Source organism: Canis lupus, chromosome 29 (assembly GCF_048164855.1).
Source record: "Canis lupus baileyi chromosome 29, mCanLup2.hap1, whole genome shotgun sequence".
Classification (NCBI taxonomy): Eukaryota; Metazoa; Chordata; class Mammalia; order Carnivora; family Canidae; genus Canis; species Canis lupus.
Genome location: NC_132866.1, coordinates 2619979 through 2637856, shown reverse-complemented (window position 1 = coordinate 2637856; position 17878 = coordinate 2619979). Strand labels below are relative to the sequence as shown.

Genomic DNA, 17878 nt, shown 5'->3' with positions numbered 1-17878 from the left:
TCGCCCTGCGAGGGGCTGCCCTGCCGACTGGTCAACTCTGTTTGACCCCCAGCACACGCAATAAATTACCATAACACACAACTCTGAAACAATGTAAATTAGTTACTGCTCACAGTCTAATAAATGGGAACAAATGTGTTTGGGGCTGGAAGGGGCTTCTGGATGCTCTAATTGCTGGGGATAATTATAATGGGGTCTTAGGGAGCATAAGCAGCAGTCACTTGCCATGACAAACACCCCTACCCCGGCAAATGCGCTTCTGACCACGGGACTTGTAACAGCCAACTCGGTTTTTTTCTTAAAGTTAAACGTACTCGTGGACCTTGCTCGAGTCACCATCATGGGCGAGAGAGAGAGCCTTTTCAGAACGAGAAGGCGTAGCTACGTGTCACGTTATTCTGAACCGAGGCAAGTTTATTTTTACTGCAAAGAACCTTTTTCTCGGACTGGCGTGGGCTCGCCACACTCTGCGCAAAGTCCAACACAAAAGCTTTGGGGGACCGGCAGGAACGGGAGAGGATCGGCCGTTGGTCAGGGCAGCGGGAGAGAGCAGGGTCTATTTTTGAGCTGCACAAAGGCACACCTCTGGACGGGGGACCTGGACGTTTATTAACTTGCATAGCTCATTTATTTGTTCAAAGTAATGATCTTTGGGAAAAGGGCTGTTATATTTAGAACCTGCTTGTCAAATTTAATAAATGATAGTTATTGCCATTTTTTCCCCTGAAAGCACTTTCCCAGATCCTTCTCACCTTCCCTGGGGTCCCCGCCGGCCAAGGACCGATGGGCAGCCTGCATCTCGGTAACTGATGGCTGCTGCCCGGTGGCCGGATCAGGCCGATGACCTCGGACGGTGGGGATGAGCATCACGTCTAATCCAATCCCCCACTTATTTCCTGACCCAATCTTCCTGATGTCAGAGGACGAATCGCTTCATTGAGAAAATGGAAATGGACGGGGGAGCTCCCTTTGGCAGAGATTCCAATAACCAAATATCAGGCCGGAGAGACAGGAGAGAGGCTGCCGGGGACCACCCCACCCCGGCACACTGATCTGATTTACAAACCTCTCCTAATGTGAAACAAATGCTCTGGGTGTGAATTCATACTTAGCCATAAAACCCTTTCGTTGCTCTGTCTCGTATTAAATACCACATATAACTCTCAGCAGGTTTTATGCTGTGTTTCACTGTCAGCAATGGCTAAAGCTGGCCTAACATTTTGTTTGGCAATTAGGAAAATTTGTAGTTTAATTTATTAAACCAAAAAAGCCAACAACTACGCTGAATGCTGGACTCGTTCCATGTTTATGCCACACTGTAGCATACTTGCCTTCCAATAATTTAATCATTCTCCTTTTATGGCCTGTGCTATTTCAATATCCTAAAGAAGTATTACTTGGGGGAGAAAAAAAAAAGCCTAATAATAAGCAAAATGGAGTCGTACCACTTAAATAAATTCTTGGTAAACGGTGTGCATTTCTTTGCAAAGGAGCCAACTGCTTAAAATAAAATTTAAAAAAAATGGGGTGGAATGTGCAAACTTCTAAAAGCTATGAGAAACCCACAAACATCCAAATACCCAAACGCTATGTGCTGTGAAAAGCTCACGAGTAAAGGAGCTTACTGTAAACACACAAAAACATTAAAAGAAAGGGAAACTATCACCCAGAAACCTTTAAGAAGGAAAAAGAAAGAAATTCGAAAAGTATCATCTGTGGCCAGGAAGCCACAATAATACACAGAAGAACCTTAAATGTGTACCTGTAAGTGAGAGAAACTAATCTGGAAAGGCTATGTTCTGTATGATTCCAACTACAGGACGTCCTGGAAAAGGCAAAAGTACGGAGACCGTGCGAAGATGAGCGTTTGCCAGGGGCTGTAAGGAGGCGCACAGGGGCGCAGCACAGAGGACGATCAGGACAGCGGAAACTACTCTGCAGGATATTATCACAGGGAATACGTGACATTACACGTTTGTGAAAACCTTTGGGATGTGCAACACCCTGAGCGAACCTTAGGAGAAACTATGGGCTCCAGTTTCCCTACAAGGCGTGGATGTTGGCTCATCAGCTATGACCATGCGCCTCACCAACACAGGATGTCACCAAAAGGGAATACGGGGACTTTGCATTCCCTCCTCATGTTTCTATAAACCTCCAACTGCTCTAAAAATTACAGTCTGGGGGCGCCTGGCTGGAGTCAGTAGAGCATGGGACTCCTGATCTCAGGGTTATGAGTTCAAGGCCCACGTTGGGCCTAGAGCTTACTTCAAAAAAAAAAAAAAAAAAACTATTAATTTTTCTAAAAAGCAGTCTCAGGCCTCCTTGGAATCTGTATCAAATGGAAGGAAATGCCGAGTTGGGTGGTTCGTTGGCCGTGCAGGGGTGCATTCAGTGGCCCTGCTCCGTGACCACCTACTCCCCGGCCTCGGTTTGTGTCCTCCTGGCCACGGGATGTCATTTCCAGGGCTGGAAGCTTCTGTGATTCTGAGCCCTGACAGCTTGGGAAGGACATCTGTGCAAACTGGTCAGAACGGGATTTAGGTTACCTGCAGACCACGCCCCCTGGCACCAAAGGTCTTAGAAAAGTTAGGGGATTGATTCTCAGGGAGGACGCCGTCCTCAACAGGCCTGGAGAGAAGCATCCCTGACCCCTCCTCAACGCCAGTCGGTTTTGTTGGGCGTTACTGAAAATAACAGGGGGCAGCCTTCCCTCGCGGACCCTCTGTGCAGGCCCCGTCCCCCCGCCCGGGGTCGGGGTGACCCAACCGCCCCGCCGCCACACGCACGCCCCGCGAGGACATGCTGCCCGGCCTGTGCCCGTCATCGAGTCCCAGGCCAGTGGGGTACAGAGGTCACCGGCGGACGGCCCCATAGCTTGGGGGGCCTCCAGACCCAATTTTCAGGGATCCCAGAGCATCCAGCTCGGCCATTTCTGCAAAGGCTCCCGTCTCAGTGAAAACTGCAGGAGAAGGCTGCCGGAGCCCTTGCGGGGTCGGTGGGCCGCAGGTCGAGGCTGGTCTTTCCCCCTGTGGAAAGGCCTCATCCCAAGGGCAAACGTCTCCAGGGCCCCACACGGGCCCCAAGTTTTGTCTGGTGTGAACACGGCACCCTGCCCCCAGCTGCTTTCTGCTGGGATAGAGGGAGAAGGAAAAATATAGGCAATGAGGGAGGAGGGAGGGGGCGGGGGAGAGCGGAGGGAGGAGGGAGGAGGAGGAGGGGGAGGGGAGGGGAGGGGAGGGGAGGGGGGGCGGAGGCAGGGGCGAGGCTGGAGCTGCCTGTCTGGGCGAAGCGGCCTCCTCCCCAGATGTGCGAGCGGCTCCCCTCCACACCCAGCAGAGACAAGCTGGAGCCGACTCCTTCCGTCAGCGGGGCCTGGGCTCTGTGTCCTACCACAACACAAACTCCGAGCCCTTCCTTTCCGCACATGTTAAACTCATTTCCTAGCGAATTACTGGGGAAGCGCGGCGGCCCCTGCGCCGCTGCCCTTCCCGGGCCGCGCTCCATCCACTCCGGCCCCGCCGCCCGCGTGCATTTTGAGCATTTTCTAGCTGAGCAACTTCCAGCGAAGGAATTACAGGGATATTTTTCATGTGTTTTGTTTTGAAAGGGAAAGGGAAATGAGGGACTCGAAACCAACCAAAGTCAGAGTTTCCCAGCACCAGCCCCCGCCGTGCTCCTCCTCGGATTGGCTGCACATTTACAGCATTTATTACGTGGAGAGATAGCGGGCTGTTTTCTGAATAAATAGTTTGGCAAACAGTCCCTCCTCGAGCTTCTACGATTTAACGAACCCTAGTCGCCCCCGAAGGCTGAGCAGCTTATAAAATACAACCCAAGAAACCCTTAACACGTAAAATTCCTCTGCTTATTTTTCTCAATTACGGCCATATTTTTATTTGAGAGCATTAATAACACCGGCATAATGTCTCATTATGTGGACTCTCGACCACAAACATTTTTGGGAGATTTGCTACGAAGATAAACAAACAAGAGGAGCTTGTGTTCTGGCGGGCGAGCGCGAGTGCATGGTTTTCATTTTCTGGAGTGTAAGCTCCCGAAGCCGTGCCAAGTCCAGCCTGAGCTCCCGGAGTTCTCCCTCCCTGGACCCCCACTTGTCAATCACTTCCTGTCGCCAACGACCGTTTCCATCATTAGAGCGTGGGAGTTTCATCTCCTCCAACGTGCCTCCCGATGCCACCGTCAGTTCGAGATCTGATCAATTATTCAGCACCGCTGGAAAGTAACCGAAATCACAGGCCGACGCGAGGCACCGCGAGGCAGCGAGGACCACCGGCTCCTCCCGGTTTGCCTCCTAAATGCTCTGACGAGGCCAGCTCCGCCTGCTTTCTTCGGCGGCACGAGAAGGCCTCTGGCCAGCCCCAATTATCTCCTGGTGCACAGAGAGTAATTATTTGCTTCCTGTAAGCATGCGTAACAGAACCCCGACTTTGGACGGCTTTCCATAAGGTAATCCAATTCATCCAAGCCATCCTAACACAATTACAGGCACTGGCAATATCTTTGCTTTTCACCTGATAAGGCTGCCGCAGAGGCGCGGGATGGCTTGCGTCAACGTACCTCCCGGAGTATAGCTTCTGACAGCCCTGCCTCCAGCCCCTCCCTCCGCCCCCTGCATTTTCATGCCCGGCCTGCTGCCCCGGCTCCTGCTACGGCGGCGGCGAGGAGGCTTCTCCCTTGCAGAAGCGGACAAGAATCAGAGTTGTTTGAGAGTGTTGCGGAAGTCATTACGGCCGTGTGGCTTGCTTTAAAACCCAGCCTTCGCCTGGCGTGGCCACGGAGTCCTTACCCAGGCCAGGCGGCCATAAATCTCCGCAGGCCTCCTGGGCCTAGCGCAGGGACGCAGGCGCTGGGGCCTGGGGGTGGCGGGCGACTGCCCTCGCTGTGGCACGCGGGGGCTGGGGAGCACACAGACCTCGCATGGATGACGGAGACTCGCTAATCCCGGGGCTTCCAGGGAGGAAAACATACAAAGTGGGATCTGTTTCTGGTGTCTCCCTATTTAAGTGAAAGCATGTCATTGTGACTCGGTAATGCAGTGCTTCCTCCCCTGTTTATTTTCAGAAGTTTATGAAAAAAAATGCTGAAAGGATGAATGAGCATGGTGAACTTTTTGCCTCTCCCCACCGGCGTGCCAGGGCATAAAACAGCCATTCACACCTGAGTGTGCCGAAGCCAGATGGGGCCGGTGCCAGGCAAAATCGGAGTCTTTGTAGCCACATCCATTCATCCAAAGTGCGCCTTCGGATTGCCAAATTTCCAGCCACTATCTGCCCTTCACTTGAGTCCCAGGGCATCAAACAGACCCTGAACCAGACACACACAGCCAGCACCGAGAGAAGGCCTCCAGGACCCCCAGGCCTATTCGCGGATAATTATAGTCACATCCTTAAGAAAACCGAGAAGGAAAAATTAACACCAAACTGTACTGTTTTCATCGCGTTATGCAGATGAAATGACACGTTGTCGTTTAAGAAGTTAATAAACAGTCTCCGTTTTGCAGGTTATCCAAATGCTACTGAATAGAAAACCCTGGATCCCTAAATGATGTGTAATTAAAATTATTTTTAAAATCCTCCTTGACAGGCCAGGGCTTAGCCAAAATGTAAATGACATTAAAGAAGACAATGAATTTAATTTTATTTAATGTCCCTTTTTGCAGATCCTCATTTACATAGCATTTTTAACAAAAGCGTTGACCTTATAAATGCTGGCATTTGTACAGCTCCCTCGGAGTTGGATTTAATCACGCTCGTGCAAAGCCATGAGGGAGGAAGCTTTAAGTTCTCTGCTTGGAGATGGAGTAGGAATAAAAACAGTGGGACTGGTCAAATGTTTATCCTCCCCGCTTCTGAAAACAACCTGACAAGAAGATGTAAGGGGCTGGGGAATAGCCCGGTGCTGTTTGTAAGGCTTGGTAATAATCATACATAATCGTTTGGAAATATAGCTAATAAAAAATATAATGAGTGTTCAGCAAAATCGGCATTAGGCCCAAATTACATGATATTAATACTTGAACAGGTGCAGAAAGGCGCTTTAAATGAGGTAAATGAATAAAATGTCCCAGAGCACAACTGTGTGTGCTGACAAAAAGTCAATGCCATGAATAATTCAGTGAGGGGGACTGCCAGCAAAGGTCGGCTCTCTTTGACCTTTGTGACAGGAAGTGAAAGGAAACACTGTTGACTAAAAAAAAAAAAAAAGAAAGAAAGAAAGAAAGAAAGAAAGAAAAAAAAAAAAAGAAAGAAAGAAAATCTCCAATCGGTCCTCAGCTACCGTCCTGCAATCACTTTAAAGGTGTAAACTTAAAACGCGTAAATGAATCAAAGCCAGGCTCTGGAGGGGCCAGTGGGGGGGGGGGGGGGTAGCCGAGCTAAAATTGTTGGTAGTTCGAACATCTGACTCAGGACAATGTGAAATCGCAGACAATGAAAGGTTAAGTAAATAATATTTTTCTACAACCCCATGTCAATTATGTATAAAAATCTGAGGTCAGCTGAAAAGTATTTTCAGAGCCCACAGGGTTGAAATTTTGTAACAGCTGTTAAATATGACAAAACTTCCCCCCCCCCCCAAACTAAAGCTATTCCAAACTCTGTATGAAAGAAAATGGGATAAACAGATGTCTGGCTTCCAGACAGGAAAGTAGGACAGACTTGGAATGATAAGTCTCCCAAACTCTATAGACCACTGCCAGATTTACTGGGGAGGGGGCACTGGCTGCCGCCGAGGTGCCAGCGAGCAGGACGCCTGAGACGGTGCCATCTGGAACCGCCCCGCCGAGCACGCTCCCGGCGCCGCGCGAGCACACGGTGCGCGACCCGGCCCGTGGGGACGGTCACCGCGCCCGGCTCCGGCCGCGCTGCAGGTTGCAACAGTTGGACCGCGCACCTCCGGGCCGCTCGGGCCAAGCGAGGGAGGGAGGGAAGAGCGTGTGCCTTCCCGGGCATTTCCAGAAGGCCTGAGGGAGCACACCAGGATGGCACGGGAGGAGGACGAGAGCCAAAGTGTGGTTTTGGTTTAGCAGCTACACCGACATCCTGTAATCATTTACAGCCCTTGGAATGTACGGGTGAAACAAGAGAGATTTATCTGTTCATAGTTGGGATATGTGGACAATGGGTGTTCCTAATGAAGACCATCTGCTTTTGTGTTTTCCCAGAAAACATTATTCCATGAGGAAAGCGATACTCCCGTCCTTTTCAGGAATACCGTAGAAAAATCAGGCATACATACGCACATGTGTACACACGGACACATACGTGTGGGTGCGTGTGCCTGGGCGTGCACACGCGTGCGCGCACACGCCCGTGCCCTGCCCGCATCTGGCTCTCCAAGGGTCACCGCGATGTCCCGTAGACGCTCTCTCCCGTAGGGCCTCTTTCCTGACCACGCTTCCCACTTCGCTGCGCTGCGTTCCCCCTTCTTCCTTCGCCCTCCAAGTTGTTACGTTATCTTACATAAACTCCAGTGTAATTATATTTGTGGAGCTATAAAAAATGGTTTCTCTGGCATTGTTTTATGAGGAAGAAAACAGTTAACGTAAGTGAAGCCCCCGCAATAAATTAAAAGGGTTTGGTAAGGCGGAATAGCCTCACTTTTCCCCCTCTTTTTTGACTCGGGAGGGTCTTCCGTGCCGTTCATGAGTATTTAGTGCTTCGGAAAGATAGCTAAATTGTGTAATTAATTGATTTAAGGCATCGGAGTCTATAGAATGTGATTTCCCTGCCAGAGCGGGAAGCTTACTCCCCTGTTCTCATAACACAGAAAAGCAGCCTCGGCGTGCCGGAAGAGGCTCGGTGCGGGTTAGAACAAATGTGGGCCCATTGATCTCAATTCAGGTTGGAATTATTGGTTTATATCCTCAGGACAAATATGCCTTATCTGGTCAGAACCTGCTAAATGTATCCAAAGGCCACAAGGAGCTGGCGAAGCACATTGTATATAATTCTTTTTTAAGCCAACTAACCAAGTGATGACACTGCTGATGGGGACCTGTAGACTGACTCACCCATCTGATGGGGTATTTTATCCTGCAATACTCAGGAGGGGAGGCAGACTAGAAACTCAACATAAGCAACTAATTTTAGGAGGCAACGCGCACCCCACCGAAAGGAGTATCGTTACAAAATTGAAACACATCTCGGTGGCCGAAGACTGCCTCTCTCTAAAGATATTGCCCTCCTGTAGGTAGGTGTCTGTCTCTCTCTGATTAACACAACTTGCCCCAGTGAACACGAGATTCTTCATTCTGCCTCTCGAAATATGCCTTAAACTGGAGATTGAGCCAATACGGCAACCATTTCACAAGGATTTACACCAAGCAGCAAAATGCAAAGAGTATTTACTCACGATAAGTGACAGCTCTCTTAAGATGCTAAAAATGTACATTCTATTTGTCATTGCATAAGAAACTGTCCTCACCTTAAAATCCCTAACATGGAAGGTGATTAAAATTCCTATAAAATTGTCATATCTTTGAATTCAGAAGCAGAGCAGATTTTTCATCAATAATTAAGACCTCCAAAGCATTTACGCCAGGCGTAAAAGGAGCTGCAATCCTCCTTATTCAAATAAACTTGGTAAACCCATTAACCAAATGTTTTTACATTTTTCCCCTCCCCTCATGCTTCTAGAATATCAAATGATCACACACTTTTCTTCCTTAGATTAGAAAGGTATCAGTAATCTTAGCAAACACTTTAATTAACCAAACATAAGAGAGCATTCAGACATGAATTAAAGAGCACATTTCTGCATATCAAGGGAAGGTATTTCCCATTGTGCGACTATAACTGAGTATTAAAAGTTATTCAGTATCAATAGTCGATAAAGGATGGAGCGTTGCAAAAACCCAAAATGGTTACGAAAGGAAAACACAGCCTCCAAGATGTCAGTTGAACCAGCACGACCACTCCATTACTGTGCCATGCTGAAAACCTCACAATTTAAAAACAAGTCATCTTTTTAGAATGTACCAACATCACAAACTGAAGACAACTCAAAAGAGGACACACTTCACAATCCTGTATCACGAGCAAACATGCACTGCCCCCTCCAGCATCTCACACTCAGACAAGATTCCAAGAGCTGCTCAAACACTTTTAGCCAATCAAAAATAAAATAAAATAAATTCAGTTACAAGACGACGATCCAAGGCTGTATGATTTCCATAGCCACAACACTGAAGACAAATATAATGATATTGATTTTTGTAGTTGGGAGTTCTATAAAGTGTTGAACTTGTTCTCAATTGCCTGAGTGACGGCCACAACTGGTCAGCCCTATTTGATTACTAATAAGAGAGCTGTCCCTTCTGTCAGATACCGAACATTCTCCACTAAGCAAACAGCTATTCCAGCTAGTTAAACATTAGCATTGCTCTCCACTGGTGGCGCATATTTCTTTAGGCTTAACTCATAGAGTTTTCCGGGTTTAATTTTTCAGACACTGGACAGCAAAGTTCACGATCAAAAGATAACTTTGTAATGAAAGCTGCTGAAATTCAACCCCTCTTCAAAACAGTCTAAACCTCTGCTTCACAAAACTGGTGTCATATGTACACGCCTAACATTTATTCGATTTGGGTACCAATTGCAAAATCTGCAGTCAATCACACACTGGGCCTTTTGCTGTTCCCCATTGTTGGAAAGAAAGAATCCCTCCTTCTCCTCCAGGTCACCGAAAGCCACCGAGCTGGGTGAGTGTTCGAAGAGGAGGGTGGAAGGAAGTGTTTTTGTTGTTTCAACTAAAGCAATGCCAAATGCACATTAGCACTATTAGGACTAATGATTAGTATCTTAAAAGGATGCAACGTTGCCCAAGGAATATGATAAATAGCAAGATGAAGAGCAGCAAATGTAAAGAATGCATACAGCTAATCTAGTTATGGAAATTAATGTTGGAAAATGTAACCAGCATGTGTAATTAGTTTCAATTATAACAACTTTGGTTTGTTAGTTACATATTTGCTACTTGACATAAAACGACAGCCACAATTGGAAAAAAATTAGGAGACATTTTGCAACTAATTGAGAGCAGATTAAATTCATTCTAACACTGGGCAACAATCACAACAGTCACACCACCCGAGCCTCAACTTCAGCTATCATCCGAGATAAAAATAATGCAAAAATGAAATACTTGTTAACAAATTAGCAAAAAGCATTTTATGACATATCTCTGGGTTTAAAGCCAGAAACTCTCTAGGCATAAAGTGCTCCTCACAGTGAGAGCAGTGGCAGATGAAACCGCTTCCCTTGACAACTCGCAAGCAATTACTGAATCCCCACAGAGCGAGCCACCAGGTTTCCAAGTCAACCCACCTGTGCATGATAACACACGCGGACAACAAATGGTGCAACGCACAAGATGAGCTCCACACCAGACTCAAAAATACGGAGCAGCGACTGGAAACCAAGCAAAGCAAAGGGTCTGGTTGTTGCTGCGGTTTGTTTTTGAGAAATAAAGAAGTCATCCTTACCTGTCAATGATTACAGGGTCTGAGGGCGTCTCGTTTCTGTTGCCACAACTTTTCTTGTCACAGCACCGGCTGTGGAGTAATTGTAAACAGTGGTTTTAATATGCATTGCGTCCTTTTATGCCCGACTTGTAGGGTTGGTTTTTTTTTTTTTTTTTTTGAAGTCTGACACTAAAGCGGTTGGAGTCGAGAAAACAAGTTCTCCCACCACAGCACTTTGGCAAATTTAAACCCAGTGAGTTCATGTGCTCTGCGGCTAAACTTATGATGCAAGTTTCTGCCGGAAGGAGCAAAGTTGAACCTATCTGTTACCCTAGGAGGGTGATGGAGCTACTATATAAATTCTGATGCTAAAATATGGAAAGCATGTTGTCGGTGTTTGTCTTTGCAATGAACTGAGGAGAAGGGGAGGCAGGAGGCTTGGGAGTAACTTTTCACAGCTCCGGCTTTTGTTTACCTCTAATTGTCAAGCTGTTATTTCTGGAAAAGATGCAAGATGCCACCTTCAACCAATATTTCTTTTGGGCATTTATTAATTATAACCACAAAAGCATGCATCAATCTATCAGAAACTTCTATTGTTCCTTCTTAAGCCTACCTTACCTCCGTTATTGAAACTTTAATTAAAGCAGAAATGAAACAAAAATGTTATGCTTCTTGCATTTTAAAAAAGCATACTTGTATAATGGTTACATGTCTAAATTAGCTAAATTAACACCATATGGTAGGCAAAGTATATAAAGCCTTTTAAAGCTGACAGCTAAAGTGATTAAAGAAAGTCTACAGTCTTCCACTTAGAGCTTAAATCACATCTGTGCGCTTTCTATGTTAATTGCAGTACATGCAGAAGTGGATAATAAAGAAATTCCACTTTATTGGTTGTAATTTATATTTATTACCTGATATGAGAAAAAGTCAGCTTTTGTATATTAGTGCTGTAACAATATGTCTGCTCAGAAATGGCATTTAGGCAATAGGCATCGTAGCCAGGCAGAGTATGCCCCTCAGAGTCTGCGGCCTGCTACTGTAGCCTGGAAGCCTGCAAAGCAGGTCCTTATTCCTTGCAACTATATTTCACATGCCGCACATACAAAGTCAATGATGCATTTTTATTTGCCATGTAGGGGTGAAACTCTTGTGGTAGTTAGAAAAAAAACAGGTGGGAAATTGCTCTTCTGACAGAGATCTCAAGTAACGCGCACACAATCTAACAACAATATGAACGATGCATCGCTGCTCTGGGGAAGAGGTTAACTGACAGAAGCACAATCCAATTCTCACATACGCGAGCTCTATAATAAGTACAAAAGAGTTTCCTTTTTTATCAATAACAGACAATTGTATAGCTCAGGATGCGAGTGCTTGAGAAGGAAGTAGTAAAATGATTTCCGAGTGATCTCTGACTCCTCCGGCATCGGACACGGAGGCATCACCCGGGACCTGTTTTCATTTTTTGACTACACTGCCGCGACACGGCCAACATATTAATCCGCTCTGCTGAGCAGCCGGTCGCCTTGGTCGTCTTCACTGGGGGGAAATGAGAGCGGGCTCCTCGGTGGCCCGGCGCGCGCAGACTCGGGGCGATTACATTTCAATCGATGCCCTGCCCGAAGTTGGGCGGGGTGGTGGCGCCTGGATGCAGCGTCCTTTGTAGACGCAGCTGGCGCCGAGGCCACCCGCGCCCCCGCTGCCCGCGCCCGCCGCTCACCTGCACATTATCTCGTGGGTCAGCAGCACGCGACACATCTCCGGGTTCTTGTCCTGGCCCTCGTACACGATGGCCTGCGCGGGGGGGACAAGCAGAGGCGGGGGTTATGCGGCGCCCGCAGCTCTGGCGCCCAGTCGCCCCGGGCGCTGAGGGTCTGGCGGGCGGCAGGTGCACGGCGGCGGCGTGCGAGGGGAGGCGGCACGGCCCGGCCAGGCCACCCTCCCGGGCAGAGCCACGCCGCAGCCCGGCCAGGCCGAGGCGGCCTCCGGTGCCGGGCGCCCGCCGGGCCAGCGCGGGGCCTCGGGGTCGAGAGGGTGCCGGCCACGCTGGGTCCAGCTGGGGCAGGGCTGGGGGACGAGGAGGCCCGGGCCGGGGCGCAGGAAACGAAGGGGCTCGAGGCTGCCGGGCCGCGCGTCCTTGGGCCATTGTCTCCGCGGAGTTCCAATCTGCGTGTTGCAAACGGCCGACCAGAAGGCGCTGCGCCTGCAGAAGCGGGGAGGAGCCGCCCGGGCGGCAGCGTGCTGGTGCAGAGGCCCGCGCGCCCCGGCCGCCGGCCTTCCCAGGCCAGGTGCCCGCGGCCGGCCAGCCGCCCGCCCCGGCGCCGCGCGAGCTACCAGCCCGCCCTGCCAGGCCCTGAAGGCGGCCCGAGGCCTGAGGCCCGGGACCGGGGCGCAGCAGCAGCAGCAGCAGCAGCAGCCGCACGTGGCCGCCCAGGCTCCGGCGGGAGGGCTCGGGGCCCCGGGGCGCCCAGGCCCGCGCGGCCACGTGCTCCCCGCCGGATGATATTTGGAAAGAAAGTGCTAATGGCCAATCTGGTGTTTATTTTGAAACTGCTAACAATGATTTTTCTCGGGTAAAAAGGCAGTGTCTGCGCACACGCTCGGGTGGGTTTTGAGCAGAGGCTCCGCCAGATGGTGCGAAGCCCTAGGTGCGCTCACGACCGCGCTCAGCCCGGCTCCGCCGCCGGGAAGCCTGGCCGGGGGCCGGGGGAGCCCGCTCGGCCGCCTGCGCCAGCCCCACCGCCGGCCGCGCGAAAGGAGAAAAGGGGTGGGGGGAAAGGTCACTGGGAGAGGGGTGGGGGGCGGGGGCCGCAAGTTCCCGGCAGAAAAATTCCACGGAAGGGGGAGGGGAGTCCCCTCTCCAGGTCCCTCCCCCCACCAAAAATTATCTGGAAATGACTTCCAATCTCCTCGGGCACTTCTAACACTTTCCCCTACTTGCAGGCGGACAAAGCCCTTTCTCCAGAAAGCCCGGGGCTGCCCTCTGGGAAGAGGGCCCCGGTCCCCGCGAGCCCCTCTGCCCCAGACTCCCTCCCGATCTGCTGGGAACCGAAGAAGTGATGGGTGTCGCCGCAGGCCCGCGGGCCGCCTGGGGCTGCAGGGCGCTGGGCCCCGGCGGACACCAGCACTTCTGGGAGCTCGGCTCGACCGACGATGGATCCCCGTATTTATATTTGATTTATTTTTTATTTTGTAGCACAAACAGAAATCCATAAACTGTCGGTTCAGCGCCATTGACTCTTTGATCAGTTACTGGGCTATTTCTTTCCTCCCCCCCCCCCCACATCCCCGTCAGTGAGAGGAGATTAAATGCCTTTATTTTCAGCACTGTTCATGTTGCAAAGGTACAAGGCTAAACGAACAATAAGAGTACACTTAAAACGAAGCCTCCTCCTCCTCCAAGCAACAACAGAGAAACTTAGCGCTGCCTACATCAACCTCTTAATTAGACCACTGCGGTTTCCGACAACATTTAGCCCTTATATACAAAGGAAATAAAAGCGCCCTGCCAACCAGCAGCCCTAGATCCAGAGGCTTCTCTGGATCCGAGCGGAATAATTACCGAAGGGCATGCTGCCTCCGTCTTTGTCAGAAACACGGTCGTTTACCTGTGAGATCTGTTTTACTCTGAGAGAAAAACCACGCTTTTACGCTGCAGACATTAAAACCCCACTCGCTTGTTGCCCAGGGAAGGACCAACTTTTTAAAGGGGAAGTAAAATCCAAAAACTAATTGCTGTGCAGAGAGTGGGAAGCAGGCAAGCGTGCTGGGCTGCAGGAAGCTCCAAGGAGTTCTTTCTCACTTGGCTCACAATTCTTAAAGTTAGCATCAAAAAACGAAGGCGCTGCTTTCATTTCTAAGCCTGAAGCCCACCTTGGAAGTACATTTTAAATCAATCTGTGCGGAGTGGGTTTAATGTTCGCCTTGAACTTTCCCCTCCCCCAGTACTATTTTAAGAAAATGGGGGGGGGGGGAAATAGTCTCGACAAGGACTACACAACAACACACCACCCTGCCCAAAACCAGCCAGAGACTGCACAACGTCAAAAAGCAATGAAGCGCTTTTTCTGCACTTAATCACATTACTGATAGCCAATAGTTATCATCGGAAAAGTTGACCAAGACAGGTTAAATAATTTAATAAGGAACTGCTTGTAATTATGTTATTTACAAGGTATGACAGAGGGTGGGATAGGGGGCAGAAGCTGCTCCCAGAGCAATGGACGGGTGTGGGTGACCTCTGGAGCTGGGAGTTTGAATTATGGAGAGGGGAGGCTGAGAGGTGAAGACGCTCTAGCGGAGAACAAGGTGACTTTTCACCCCAACACATTTCACTTTTAAATCCAAATCAACGTCTCGCGTTACTAGACCATCACACTGGAAAGGAGAAAAAAATGAACTAATCAAGCCCAACTCAATGGGCTTTGGGAGGGAGTTAGTTGCCTTTGTTATAGGGGGGAAAAAAAAAATCAATGAAATGATTCCAAGCAGAGAAGAGAAACATTTAAGAAATATACGAGAGGAGAAGCCTCCTGAAATTTTTCTGTCCAACATTAATTATCATAGCTAATTAAGACAGAATTTTATCCCAATCACACGCCATCTAATGAAAGCATAGATGTCCTAGTCTAACGACAACATAAACTGTTTTACCAATCGCATCATTTATTCCAATAAATATGGAATTCTCATTAGTATGTCAAGGAAACTAAATGGAAAGCAACTTCACGAGATCCATTTGTCATTGGCCTCATGTCCACCCCAAGACAACCCAGCTGAGCAGTGCGAACTAGTGCAGAGGCTTAAACTTTCTCACCTGTTTGGTCATGGAATCTATGAGGCGTACATAAAGATCCTGCTCCGTTCTGACTCCTGAAAAAAAAAAAAAAAAAACAGGGACAAATTCTCATCAGGATTTTAGCGAGGGCACCTGGGGCACAGGAAGTCGGTAACTCAGGACTGCTGCCGGCGGTGATGCAGCAAAACTTAAGGCATGCCCTTTTTCAAAGGCAAGGAAAGAGAGCCCCCAATCACTTCTCCTTCTCTGGGTTTCTTTTCTTAGGACTGTCAGGGTTTGCACTGAAAGGTGCAACGAATTTGCCAGACTGAGGGCAGGCCCGGTTGCCACACCAGTGGGCCCATGTGGTCCTTTATTTTTAGAAAACAAGAAAGCACCCCACGAGTGAGAGTTTGAACTCTTTCTAACGCGCCTCTCGAGGATTTAAAAACAAAACAAAACCAAACAGAACAAAAACAAAACTCGGGGGTTGGGGCGGGGGGGAAGGTTGGGCAGGAGGAACTTAAGTTCCGCTCCGTTTAGGGAGCTCCCCACCCCCATCTCGATAATTAACATTAATTTGCAAAATTGAAAAAAGTCACTTAAAAGTGATGCTCTGCTGAAGCCTCCATCGATCCCCTTTTTACTTTTCTGCTCCGAGCCCCACCGCTTAATCATGTGAAGTGCCATCGACTTATTGATCGTTTATGTTTTGTTTTCCCTTCTATGCCATGAGAAGATTTCGTGTTTACATCCGTGTCATTTTAATCTCAAAATCTTTACGTCCCTCGGCCGGCTCCGGGGGGGAAGGAGAGGGAGCCCGGGCAGGGGCCGGGCGGGCAGGCGGCGGCCACTTACCGTTGCTGTACAGCAACTGGAGCTTGTAGTGGATGCCGTTGTTGGTTTTCTCGTTGTTGGGCTCCTGAAAGCAACGATAAATAATTGCATTTAGTGCGGCGGGCGTCCGGCGCCGTCCGCGGCCTGGCGCGCGCAGGGCAGGGCAGGGCAGGGCAGGGCAGGGCTCCCGGCCCGGGGGCGGCGGCGCGGTGGTGTCCGTGTCCCGCTGCAAGCCCGCGGCGTCCTCCTCGCCGCGAGTGGGTCCGGGGGTCCGGGGTCCGGGGGGGGGCGCGCGGGGAGGCTGCACGGCCCCGGCCGGGCCCGCGGCCGCGCGTGGCGGGGGGCGCGGCGGGGCGCGCAGGGGGGCGCGCGGGGGAGCGCGCAGGGGGGCGCGGGGCGCGCGGGGCCGGGCGGTCCCCGCCGCCGAGAGGGGCGCGCCCGGGGCCCGGCGGCCGCCTCGGGAGCGCTGGCGGCGGCGGCCGCGCGTCTGCACTTACTTTCTCTTTCTCCACAAAGTCCACAAAAGCGGTCCTCTCGATCTCCACCGGCTGCCCCTGCCTGTCGTAGAGCGCCAGCACGAAGTGGAAGAAATTGGACTTGCGGAGGTTGGAAGGCGGCTGCTTCTCGAAGTGCGCCCGCGCCAGCCCCACGCCGCTGCGGGAGGAAAGAGAGCGCGGCCCGGTGAGCGGCGGGGGCGGCGGGGGCGGCGGGACCCGCGGGGGGCGGCGGGGAGCGGCGGGGAGCGGCGGGGAGCGGCGGGGCCGGGGCCGGTACGTACCTCTGCGCGGCCGTGTTGGCGTCCACCACCCCCGCCGTGTGCATCCACGAGCGCACCGGGTTCATGCCGCTGCCCAGCGGCTCCTCCTTCATGGTCGTCCCCCCGCGCGGAATATTCTCCTGGATCCCAAACATGAACCCTGCTGGCGGCGGCCGCGGCGGCTCCGGGCCGAAAGCGCTTCCGCGAGCAGCGGCGCTCGGGGCTCGGCGGCAGGCGGCTGCCCTGGCCGCGCTCGCCCTGCTCGGCGCCCGCAGGCACGGTCCGGCCGGCCGCCGGCGTCAGCGCGTCCCGGGCAGGCGCCACATGCACCGGCGGCGGCGGCGGGGGCGGCGGGGGCGGCGGGGGCGGCGGCGGCGGCGGCGGCGGCGCAGCTCCGGAGCCCGAGCGGGACGCGGCGGCCGCGGCGGCGCTTGTTGTTGTTGTTGTTTGCAGGCGCTCAACGTGGTGTCATCCTAGCCGGGCGGCGTCCGCGGCTGCAGGGCACTGCGGGATCGCCCGCGTCTGGCGCGGCCCGCCTGCTCCAAAGACAAATAAGCGGGGCACTGAGCGCCGCGGCGCGGTCCCGGGCGCGGGCGGGCGCGGGCGGGGCGCGGCGGGGCCCGGAGCGGCGCGCGCAGCGGACGGAGGCGCACAAAACTCAGCCCTCTCTCCCCGAGGAATGGACCCTTTCCCGGGAGCCAAAACTCGGAGCCCCCGGGAGCGGCGCTGTCAGAGGGTGACGTCGGGGGGCGGCGCCTGCGCCATATATGGGAGCGGCCGCCCCTCGCCGCGCCCCTCGCCGCCGCCGCCGCCGCCGCCGCCGCGCTCGCTGACTGACTGCCTGACGGCGCCGCGAGCCGGCCCGAGCCCCGCGAGCCCCGCGAGCCCCGCCGCCGCCGCCGCCGCCGCCGCTCCCGCTCCCCGCGCGCCCGCAGCCCGGGGGCTTCCCGCTCGCCCCAAATAAACCCCGACACCAAGCAAACAGCCGTGCGTGCGCGGCCGCCTCCTCCCCAAA

The 17878-nt window shown here is 51.9% G+C and overlaps 1 protein-coding gene across 14 annotated transcripts in view; it reads right to left on the bottom strand.

Moving 5' to 3' along the window:
* EBF3 (EBF transcription factor 3) overlaps positions 1–17088 on the bottom strand; it is a 117250-nt gene extending 100162 nt beyond the window's left edge. For 5 of the 14 annotated variants that reach the window (XM_072804859.1, XM_072804861.1, XM_072804858.1 and 2 more), the window contains exons 1-6: positions 16885–17086; positions 16604–16760; positions 16128–16191; positions 15309–15364; positions 12213–12286; positions 10508–10576 (exon numbers count right to left, since the gene is read on the bottom strand). In XM_072804859.1, the coding sequence (XP_072660960.1) occupies positions 10508–10576; positions 12213–12286; positions 15309–15364; positions 16128–16191; positions 16604–16760; positions 16885–17018 (554 nt within the window). In that variant the 5' untranslated portion in view covers positions 17019–17086. Of the gene's footprint in view, positions 1–10507; positions 10577–12212; positions 12287–15308; positions 15365–16127; positions 16192–16603; positions 16761–16884 lie in introns of all 14 variants that reach the window. The other 9 variants (XM_072804856.1, XM_072804857.1, XM_072804868.1 and 6 more) reach the window with 3 other exon arrangements.
* Positions 17089–17878: the final 790 nt, after the last annotated feature.